At 34.9% G+C, this 12,167-nt stretch overlaps 1 protein-coding gene across 2 annotated transcripts in view; it reads right to left on the bottom strand.

The window, feature by feature from the left end:
* LOC127852998 (chromatin assembly factor 1 subunit B-like) overlaps positions 1 to 12,167 on the bottom strand; it is a 46,527-nt gene that overhangs the window by 18,028 nt on the left and 16,332 nt on the right. For both annotated transcript variants that reach the window (XM_052387111.1, XM_052387112.1), the window contains 2 exons: positions 2,653 to 2,756; positions 2,196 to 2,292 (listed from right to left, as the gene is read on the bottom strand). In XM_052387111.1, the coding sequence (XP_052243071.1) occupies positions 2,196 to 2,292; positions 2,653 to 2,756 (201 nt within the window). The remainder of the gene's footprint in view (positions 1 to 2,195; positions 2,293 to 2,652; positions 2,757 to 12,167) is intronic.

Below are 12,167 nucleotides of genomic sequence, written 5' to 3'. Positions count from 1 at the left end.
ACTTTTTTTAACAAGGCTATTGTCAAGCAATATGGTTCTCTACCGGCACAAAATTTGTCATAAATTCCACCATTTTCAGATTATTTATTTTTTTGGTTGCCATAGCAACCACAATTTTTGACTGGGAACAAAATGAAATGATGTGCATAATGTCCATATTGCCATCTATCCATGTTGCAAGTTTTATGAAAAAAATATTAAGATCTTTTAAAGTTATCGCAGGATCCAGAAAACCACCATTTTTAGCAGTATTTCTAGTCTATTTTGTTGCCATAGCAACCAGATATTTTTTTTTTTTTTTTTTTTTTGACCTAAGAACAGAATGAAATGATGTGCATAATGTCCATATTGCCATCTATCCATGTTTCAAGTTTCATGAAAAAATATTAAGAACTTTGAAAGTTATCGCAGGATCCAGAAAAGTGTGACAGACAGACTCACAGACAGACAGACAGACAGACGGACAGACACACAGAGCTCAAACCATAAGTCCCCTCCGGTGAAACTGGTAGGGGACAATAAACTGTATCTGCAATCAACATAACAATAATGTGTTTCCAAGTTTCTTGTAATACTAATACATTTTGAATATTGTTGCACAATTTCAGAAAATATCAAAGGCATTTTAAGTAATGAAATCAGTGTGTGCATTTAAAAGTTTTTTCGGGACGCTGTATGTGCCCGAAGGCAACATACTGAACCATGTCAAATAACGTTCGTCATGCAGAGCACAAATTGCAACCAAAGCTTTAAATAAAACTTCACACAAGGGACAAGGGACAAAATTGTCACAAACCAGGTTTTCAATTTGAAAAAAAAAAGTCTGATAAAGGGAGACAATTCAAAATGTGCATTGTTACCCCCTTGTGTAAGATTCAATCTATTTTTACTCGTGGCGACCTTGATTTCAATTTGAAAAAAAAAAGTGTGATAAAGGGAGACCAACTCAAAATGTGCATTGTTACTGATCAAAGTTACCCACCATTGTTTCAAAATCAATCTATTTTTAGTCGTGGCGACCTTGTCTTGGAGATTTTGACATAATTTTTTCGCGCGACACACCGTCCAATGGTGAACAAATGTGCCGAATGATTTTAAAATAAATGACATAGTTATGACCTTGACAAGCTCATTTATGGCCATTTGTTACCTTTGAACTCAAAGTGTGACCTTCACCTTGGAGACATCGACGTAATTTTTTCGTGCGACACACCGTCTTATTATGGTGAACAAATGTGCAAAATGATTTTAGTATCTCACAATGAACGACAAAGTTATGGCCCGGACAAGCTAGTTCCACCCGCCCGCCAGCCCGACATTCGCCAATCTAATAACCAGTTTTTTCCTTCGGAAAACCTTGTTAAAAACCTATTAAAAAAAACAAACAAATTACCACGATATTGATTGTCAAAGTAAATTTTAAACGCCAAGTTTTCAAGCTGCAATCAGTTATTACAATGGATGAGTTTCGGTGTCATGCACTTTATGTCAAGTTGACGTCACAACCAAATTAGGTGGCTGTAATACCCGAGCAGGTTACAGAAAACAAAACCACAGTTTTTTAGTATCAATTTGTTTGTTGTTGGCCATTTGTCGTGATGATTCCAATCTTTTTAGAATATATTTATTTATAAAATAACAATTTTCGTTTTAAAAACGGCATTTCTCCTTTAAATTGCACAATTTATTTCCTTTAACTTTAGCATGCCCTTGTAATATGCATCTTTTTATGTGTGTTGTATAAAGTATGAACAAATGAAATTGAAATCCTACATAACTCTGGCTGAAATAGCTATATGGACATTGCCCTTCATATTGCCTGTCAATAGCGCTCATTCTTGAAATTTTTTTCTTTTATATTCCAAATGCTTTATTTACTTAAAACATCTTCACTAACATTAAACTTTTGCATACACACCTTCAGACAAAATCAAGATCTGAATCTTCACAAACTGAAAAGCTCTTGAAGCATTTCAAGTGTTCACATACTTTTAGCCCAACCTGATCATACCATTTAAATGACCCCATGACATTGTGCTGACCAGTTCAGAACTCACCTGTCTGATGACCCCATGACATTGTGCTGACCAGTTCAGAACTCACCTGTCTGATGACCCCATGACATTGTGCTGACCAGTTCAGAACTCACCTGTCTGATGACCCCATGATATTGTGCTGACCAGTTCAGAACTCACCTGTCTGTACTCAGTGTGGCCACGAACTCATTCCTTGGATCCCAGGCTACACCTTGAACAAAGCTCTTGTGCTCATTCAATAAGCACATCTTTTGATCTACAAGCAAAGCAAAAGGTATATATAGAACATAAACAGTTTGGTAATTTTAAGAGCTAATACTGAAGGTTATTGTGTGTGTTTATCCTGTTTCAAAGACTGCCTGACAAATCCAAATCTGCAGATAATTCTATTAAAGTGAATCACAAATATAAAAATAAGTATTCCTAAAATACGAAAACTCTTGTCTAATTTTAAGTGTCCTCTTACCCAACTGATATAATAATATAATAAAGAGACTCTTAAGAGTATCAACCACTTTTTTTTACTGATTTTATAGAGAAATTAAATTCCGACCTTTTTTCGTAGTGGCAAGCCTGATGAACTGTCTATCCTCACCAAATAGGAAAACTGATTTACCTTTTGTGAGGTCCCAGAGTATGGCACTGTTATCCACAGATCCAGATACCATGTATTTGCCATCAGAAGACCAGCAGATGTCATAAATGTCCTCTAGATGACCCCTGTGTGAGAAAACAGTGTTTTAACCATTATAACACCATCATAACTTCATATCAAATTTTAAACAAGATGTGTTTGTGAAACACTATGTCCCCGTATATGAAGTTTGACCTTGAAGGGTGATCTTGACCTTGACCTTTCACCACTCAAAATGTGCTGCTCCATGAGATACATATGCATGCCAAATATCAAGTTGCTATCTTCAATATTGCAAAAGTTATTGCAAATGTTTAAGTTGGCGCAGACCAACCAACAGACCAACAGACAGGGCAAAAACAATATGTCCCCCACTACTATAGTGGGGGACATAAAAACAAGTTGTCCCTTCTATATGGAACGGGACATAGGAATGAGTGACAGAGAGACATGTTGTATTGATATGACAGTAAGTTTTGCCATGTTATTTCCCCACCCCATCAAGCAAGATAAAGGTATACACATATGAGCATCTTCTATCACTACAACCCTATCAGGACTAAACACAAACTTCAATTGTAGCAAGTGAGGCTGTGACCTTAAAGACAGAAGCAGGGTTGATGCACATGTCAGTAGTTTGATATTATGATCAGGTGTGGAAATTTAACTTGAAATTCAAACATTCTCTGAAAATTATAAACTGAACATGACCCACCATGTACATGTAATGAAGGTTGTTACATTTGACATACTACCTGGATAAGGTGATCATTTTGGACATTTCATTTGCTAATGTCATAATGCACAATAAAGTTATCCTTTGTCAAAATAAGAAAAAGGCAAGTTAGATTGTCCACTACATGGTTGTTTATTTTAGCTAGATTGCATCGAAAACCTTATGCTTATAGAAACGCTCTCGAGTCAGTTTCTTGGGCCTATAATCAGTACTTGGTGTCTTTGAGGAAGATAGCATAACAAATCATACCTATTTGTAAGTATAACCATTTCATTATACAAACAAATGTAGAAGCTGTTTGGCTGACTTTACTTTCTTTGGCTGATCTATTTCTGTGTCTTGATTGAAATCAATCTGAAATGTTTTTCTATTGCAATCAAAATACATACACACAAATGACATGGTTATGTTGTTATATGTTTAAAGTCATTATCTTTATGAACCTTACAAGTGATTAAATGTTGAACACAAACATAACAATTTCACAAGATAATTAAATGTTTAAAATATTAAACTGATAGTTAGCATCAAATCTACATTGATATCCAAGAAACAATGCCATCTTTAACCATAACAGTCAGAATGGGTGGTTTCTACACAAATGTGAACTAACTACCATTACAAATATGCAAAGTAATACAGTAATGCACAATGCAAATTATGATACACATGTATGCCATACAGCAAAAACACAAACAGTTGTTAGTCTGATATGGAAGGGAAAGCCCACCAATAATATTCATCACCAAAAATGTTGCATGTGCTGAATATTCAGCTCATTTGTTTAACCCATTTGAGTTGGGATACGGTTTCATTCGTATGGCCCTGACATAAGTTTATCAAAAATAAATATATAAGCAAACAAATTCCTTTCCTGTTTTTTATTGTACAGCCATGAAACACAAACGAGAGGATTTAACACTATGGGATGCTGCAAACGTCCACAAACACAAAAGTATGTGGTATTGGTGGGAGGACATTAGAAGAAAGGATATGGTTAATCACGAGAAAACTGATTGCGATGTGATTCAATTGTTACAGTCTGCAAGTGTTAAAAAGCAAAAGACACAATCAGATAAATTTCTTACATCATTCTCGGTTGGAATTCGTCCTACTAAACATCAAAAGCAAGTCCTTAACTAAATGCTTCGCGTTTCAAATTATACGTATAATTGGTGCTTGTGGTTAGTAAACGAAAAAGGATTAAAGCCACACCTATTCGAGCTACAGAAAATTGTTTCCAAAACAAATGCCAGCGATGTTGATCCATATTATAGGATGGGAAACGATGACTGGTTTTTTAACAACAAAATGTCAACTATAAAACTAACATCGTGCAAAAACTTTTGTACGTCTTACAAGTCGGCTAAGTCACTAAAATCAAAACTAAAGTGACCAATGTCTGTATCAAATATCATTCAGGGATCGTTTTGTGTTCAAAAAGTGTTACTCCGACATCTTTCAGGCAAAGAGCCTGAAAGATGTGTCTACCGATAATATGCTAAACCGATATCTCTGTATGATGCCGGACGATTTTGAAAAGCGTTCAAATCCTAAAGAACGATTCTTAAAACTTGCTAAACCGATAACAAAAATACCTCCTATTGAACACGATGTAACAATTGTCAAGCGTGCTGATGGCATGTTTATCTTGAATATTCCTTGTGATCCTAAGTATACACGAAGAAATGCATCAAACGATACAATAGATAAACGTGTGTGTGGTATTGATCCTGGCGGTAGAACGTTTGCTACAGTGTATGTTCCATTTGATTGTAGTGTTTTTCAAGTTGGTATTGAAGAAGACAAGCAGTATGTGATTAGTAAACTCCACAATAAAATTGATCATGCCCATATGCATTTGACAAAAGCGCAAAACAAAAAGCAACCACAAGCAGCACATGAACGAATTGTATCACTGAAGAAAACACACTTAAAACTAAAAGCTTTTGTTGACGATATTCACCTGAAGCTTTCCTCACATCTCGTTAAAGAATATCAGTATGTTGCACTGGGTAAAATCAATGTAGCGCAACTGGTAAAGACAGACAGACCAAAACCGCTTTCACCGCGAGCCAAAAGGGATTTGCTATATTGGCAACATTACAGATTTCGCCAAAGGCTAACTCACCGAACTATGAACACCGAATGCATATTGGATGTTCAAAATGAGGCAAACACTTCCAGGACGTGTGGATTGTGTGGAACAATAAACAAAAATCTAGAAAAGAGTGAAACATTTAATTGTGATCAATGCAACTATAACACACACAGAGACGTTAATGGTGCTAGAAATATTTTGCTAAAGTCATTGCGCATGTTTCCATTTGTCAATTCACAGTAATAATTACTCTGTAACAATTAGGTTGATCCATCCTAAATTCGAAAGTCCATTGCTACGAGACTTTGCGTATGCTTAGTCCAGGGCAATTTTCTGCCGAATGAAATGGGTTAACATAGAATTTTTAAAATGCTTTAATACAACATTTTAATATCAGTTTTGTACAATTGTGAAGTGTAAAATGTATGATTCTACATAATCGATATGCAAATTAATTAGAGCTGTAACGATTCGGTTCGATGCATCGAAAAACCGGTTCAACGCCGCCAATTCCATTTCGATACCAATACTGCCAATTTCGATTTGATTCACTGCAATCCTGATTGATCCACATTTTAAACCTTACTTTCCAAATCCGTCCTCTAAACTTTCTTGACATTTGTAATATGTCTTGCCATTGCTCAATAGCCAATATGGCATCCAATGAATGAATGAATAACATGCTGAGCATTACATCAGCTGGTAAAATGGCTTCTTCAACCACGCTGAAAGAAGTACCGTCAAAATTAATTAGTAATTTATAATTGATAAGTAATGTGACTTATACCTTTACGGATGTTGCTCTTTATTTGACATACAGAAAGTCTCTGCCATGTCACAGTATTTTGTTTTGATCTCTTCATGCTTATATAGATGTTTGTTTAATTTCTTATATTCTAGTCAAAGTTGTTTGCTTGGACTAATAAAAGTTCTAGTAAGTTAGTGTGTAGTAAACAATCATCATTTGTATCACCTACATTTTGAGAATAGAAAGTTTATAATACTGTTACTAAGTTATACCCATGTGATGTTTTGATCTCATTTTTTCCTCAATACATATGGTTTGTTTACTAAACTGTGTGCATTCTGTTAAGAATTCAACTGGAAGTTGTTTATGTATATACTTACATGTTTTTTTCTTTCAACACATGTGATACATTGTGCATTTTATGTTATTTAAGAATAACTCAACAGAGTTTTGTTAAATAAATGTGTTACTTATTAAACAATGTTGCATTTTTAAATTTAATTAAAAAAATTAAACACTTTAAATGTACAACATAATAAATTAATAACAGATTAATTCATGCCCTGGACAAACCAAACATGAAATAGTTTGCAAAATAAGCAGCAAATAGTTCAATTTGAATTGAATCGAAAATAATCGAATCGGACCATTGAGTATCGAAATCGAATCAAATTGAATGATGAGTGAATCGTTACAGCTCTAAAATGAATTAATCGATGTCCACAGTACACATGTGTAGACTTACTTCAACAGGTTAAAATGTTTAAATAAAAACATGTAACTTCTTAAACTACAGATCTGAAAATGAAGATAGTGCACATATATAAAGACTACATCTTAATAAAGTTAAACCTAATAGTGTAGTTATAATAATGAATAAAAGATAATAGATCCTTCTGAAAGTAAGTACTTTAGTATCTTGAATATTTTCTGAATGTACGATCGGCTTTAGTAATCTGCTACAAGTCAGAATCTAACAAGTGTACACTTTACAATTGTACAAAATACAAGTTGACGAATCACAATTCAACATTTTACAACGCATTTTCATATTAAGCAGGGAACCGCCAAGTCAACCGGTGTAAGGGTACAAATTGTCATTAGTAGTAGCCTGCCTTCTGTTCTCATGGAAGAACTTACTGTCCAGCTTTACTGCTTAGTCTTGATAGGTCTCAGGTAAGGATTTATTAAGATTTCGATATATCATCATCATCATCGTTATATTCATGGATGCAGATAGGTGTTAGGCGCATTGGATCACACAATTAGTGGTTCACTGCCACATGCTCCCAGTAAACAATCTACCTGGTAACAAAATGTAAATGAACAATTCACATGACATTTATTAATTTAGATTTTTTTCTTTAACGTTTTAGGTTTAAATATTAATTCTGATTTGAGATGGAAGTCTGCCCCCATTATCTATTGAACAAAAACCAGACTCAGCTTGATTACGTTCAATGTGGTAGAGTGAAATTCCCATTGAATGCGATATTCATGCCCCTTTGTATTTTCACCTTCTAACCTAGTTTAGTTGTGTTCTCTCTTACCAAAGAGGTACAATGGAGACAGGGCTTTCCATGAGAGTTCATGGGCATACATACCAGACATCCCGATCTTGACGGGACAGTCCTGCTTTTGGGGCATTTGTCCCGGTGTCCCGATGTGACACAATTTGTCCCGACATTCGTAATTAAAAGGGCCATGGTGGCCCTGATTTGCTCACCTAGGTGGTACTAACGTTATGCAAGGGTTAATTATTATTTATTTTTTTATCTTAAATTTTAAATTGTTAATGTTGTTTTGTGAAAAGAAAAGGTTTGCTGTTTCGGCAGATATACACATATATGCGTTATAAGTAGTTTTGTGTGTGCTTGTTTAAGTTTTTTAAAATAGACATTTGTTACCTGTTGTGACAAAGCTAATTTTGGATAAAAGTAATATGAGGACAGTAATTTAATAATGAGCATCAGCAAAAGAAAATGGAAGTACATTTTTCCACAAATTGTTGTCCAGCTTTGAGATCATGAGATAAGCATCTCAGCATCTTATAGGGGATGACTGTTTACAACCTGTTTAGCAAGAACACTTTTAGATACCGAAAACAACTGTATTTGTTCAAGAGATTGTGCGTTTATAAAATAGTTTTTGCATAATTAAATATAATATGTTGAATTGTTATCATATATCAAAGTCAGTTATAAAGAAGTATATGAGTATGAGAATATGTAAAAGATACTAGAAATTCAATATTGATCTTCTTTTATAGTACAAAACATCACTTGATCTTTCTTCAATAGTTATACATGTGTGCAAATATAGAAGTAAACACACACAAGACATTGGAAAATGTATCATATCAAAACAAAGTTCAAACTATTTGCAATTCAAATGCACAAAAAATCTGTATTTACAACATAATAATATAATACAATATTTTTGCAAAAAAAAACTGCAAATCGACTTTTCTTTTTAACCAAACAGTTTCTTCTTAAAAGATGTGATAAGTTGTTGTTTTTCTTACTACCAAATTGTTCACATTTTTGACAAAGTGTTTTTAAACAACTGGAACAATTTTAGGACTCGCCTTGCATTGATATTTCCAATTGAAACAACAATAAAACCTGCTAAAATCACAAATATTTCATAATCACACACAAACTTCTGACTAACTGAAAATTGTAGGGGTAAAACATTTCAAGTTGTAATGACTAATCTATCTTATCAATGGTTTCCATCTGACATTAACACAAAGGTCTTTGATGCAAGTGCCCAGTTAATTGGGGTCAATTTCCAGGAGAGTTACACATTTACCACCTGGCAACAATGCAAGCACAGGTATAAATGAATTAAGAGAGAGAGAGAAGCCTAAGATAAGTGAATGAAAAGTCAAATAAGATTCATATGTAACACTTCTTGTTGTTTTATTGGTTTTACCACTATGCTGAATTTCTGCAAAGATATAGATAACAATCATAAGTAATGGCAATAATTAATTTGACTGAGTAATGCAATTATTATAATTAGATATTTGGGTTGTGGTTAATGTTTCTGAATCAATTACCAGTATCATCATCATTATCATCATCATCATCATCATCATCATTGTGCACAAACATCCGCATTACAACTAGAGTCAACAAAACTCAACATGGTTTTAATATAGTCATATTATGAAAACTGCTGCTACCCTGGCAGCCATGTTTTTCAACGCACTGTAACTATTTTCGAACTCAGCCAAGCTAACATTAGAACAAATCTTCGGACCCAGTTCCATGAAGATTGGAGTATAAATGTTACTTCTAACAAGGTTTCACTATAGCCATATAAGCAAAGCTGCCCCGCGCCCTGGCGGTCATATTTTTCAACAGACCGAAATCATTTTCAAACTCAGCCTAGCTATCATAAGAACAAATGTTCTGACCAAGTTTCATAAAGATTGGACTAAAAATGTGACTCCTAGAGTGTTAACAAGGTTTAACTATAGCCAAATAAGCAAAACTGCCCCGCCCCCTGGCGGCCATGTTTTTTTACCGATCCAAACCATTTTCGAACTCAACCGTCGTATCCAGAAAACAAAAATTCTGACCAAATTTCATGAAGATTGGACCAAAAATGTGACTTCTAGAGTGTTCACATGTTTTCAAACAATACATATACATGTAGAGAAAAATGCCCCGTCCCCTTGCGGCCATGTTTTTTCACCAATCTGGACCATTTTCAAACTCGTCCGAGATATCAATAAAACCAACGTTTTGACCAAGTTTCATAATGATTGGGCAAAAATTGTGACTTCTAGAGTGTTCACAAGGTTTCTCTATAGCCATATAAGGAATACTGCCCCGCCCCCTGGGGGCCATATTTTTCAATAACGGGAACCATTTTTGAACTCAACCAACATATCATTAAGACAAACATTTTGACAAAGTTACATGAAGGAAGGGCATCAAATGTGACTTCTACAGTGTTCACAAGTTGCTTTTTTTTTTACCTAGTGACCTAGTTTTTGACCCAGCATGACCCAGTTTCGAACTCAGTCGAGGTATCATTGGGACAAATGTTCTGACCAAGTGTCATGAAGATCGGACAAGAAATGTGGCCTCTAGAGTGTTCACAAGGCAAAATGTTGACGACTAACGACGCACGCATGACTGACGGACAAAAGGCGATCACAAAAGCTCACCATGAGCACGTTGTGCTCAGGTGAGCTAAACACGACATATGTTGACGGAATGGTATACATGCAGCATGATATCCGTACACTTTTCATTGAGACAAATGATCAACACAAAATACATGAGCATTGTTTGTTTGAAGCTAGAATTGGTACACGTCATGATTACATTAAAATTCGGAAGTGTGTTTCGGATAAAAAAAAAATGTATGCTCATTTGAGAATTCAATAAAAATGTTAACGGTTGTGTGTAATGAATTCATCAATAATTTGTACAACGCTTTATGGATCAAATAAATGTTTTAACAATATTTTGCACGAAATGCACAATTTCCATGAGGATAACATCTGATTGCCATCATCAGTTTTCTAATAACTCGCCAAGATTTTAAAGCGGAAATGTATATCGTAGGGTTCGATTAGAGTGGTAAGCCAACAAAACTATGCACTTATGACAACTACGTCACACTTCGTCTGCATGTTTCACTGCAGGTAGTGACTGCCTACGAGTGCTGTGGCTCATTCAAAGCGTGCACTCTCATTCGCCAATATTGATTTTCAAACACAACAACGCTCCTTTAGACCATCTTTAGTTGAGAAAAGAGATACATGAAGTTGACAGACGATCGTAAATCTGCTCTCATTTTTTTTTTGGCAAAGACGATATAGCCTTGATCTTGAAAAACACTCCTGGATATTTAGTGCGCAAATTTGTTAGCACACATGCTGATCTTTGACAAAATATCGTGAATCACAAAATCGGTGGGTCTAGAATGGACATATTCATCATACTTGATGAATCTTAGCAAAATCAACTTCAACAGGTCAGACATCTTAGAATACAGGAGATGAATGACAGAATGAGTGGTTCCTGCTTCTGGAAGCAGCATCAGGAAGTTGAAGTACTTTGGATTATTTTATGGCATTGTTTCTTGCATACGTTATATGATTGAAACATAAAATAAATTTTCTTTTACCTTATTAAAACCAGCAGTGGATGGCTCATCTTATGTGTTTTTGTTGCAAACTTGGTCAGAAATAGTCAGCCAAACAGCTTCTGTCTATGAACTGCAAATATATCTAGGAAAACAAACCATTAATGCATGCCTCCAGCAAACCCAAATATATTTAAAACACTATGAATACATATCCAGAGGTGACATTAAATTAAGAAAACCGAAAAAATATTTTGCCCATTAAAGAATTTTTAGACTTGTCACTGGGGAAAGACTAGGAGAACTAGGAGCTTTTTGTAAAAACTAGGAAAAAGTAGGAGACTTAAATTATTTTTTTGACCTTTGACCTTGAAGGATGACCGTGAACTTCCACCACTCAAAATGTGCAGCTTCATGAGATACACATGCATGCCAAAAATCAAGTTGCTATCTTCAATATTGAATAAGTTATGGCCAATGTTGAAGTTTTCGGACGGAAATACGCAATATATTTGACATTTGACCTTGACCATCACCTTTTACCACTGAAAATGTTCAGCTCCATGAGATACAAATGCATGCCAAATATCAAGTTGCTATCTTCAATAGTGAAAAAGTTATGGCCAATGTTAAAGTTTTTTTCAGATGGACGAACAGACTGACTGACATACTGACTGACGGACAGTTCAACTGCTACATGCCACCCTACTTGGGGCATAAAAACTCACAGTGAGCATATTGTGCTCAAGCTTAAAGCACAACACAAGCTCAATAAATAGCAACTTTAGAAATATGATATACAT

Source organism: Dreissena polymorpha, chromosome 12, assembly GCF_020536995.1.
Source record: "Dreissena polymorpha isolate Duluth1 chromosome 12, UMN_Dpol_1.0, whole genome shotgun sequence".
Taxonomy (NCBI): Eukaryota; Metazoa; Mollusca; class Bivalvia; order Myida; family Dreissenidae; genus Dreissena; species Dreissena polymorpha.
This window is presented reverse-complemented; position numbering and strand designations above follow the sequence as displayed.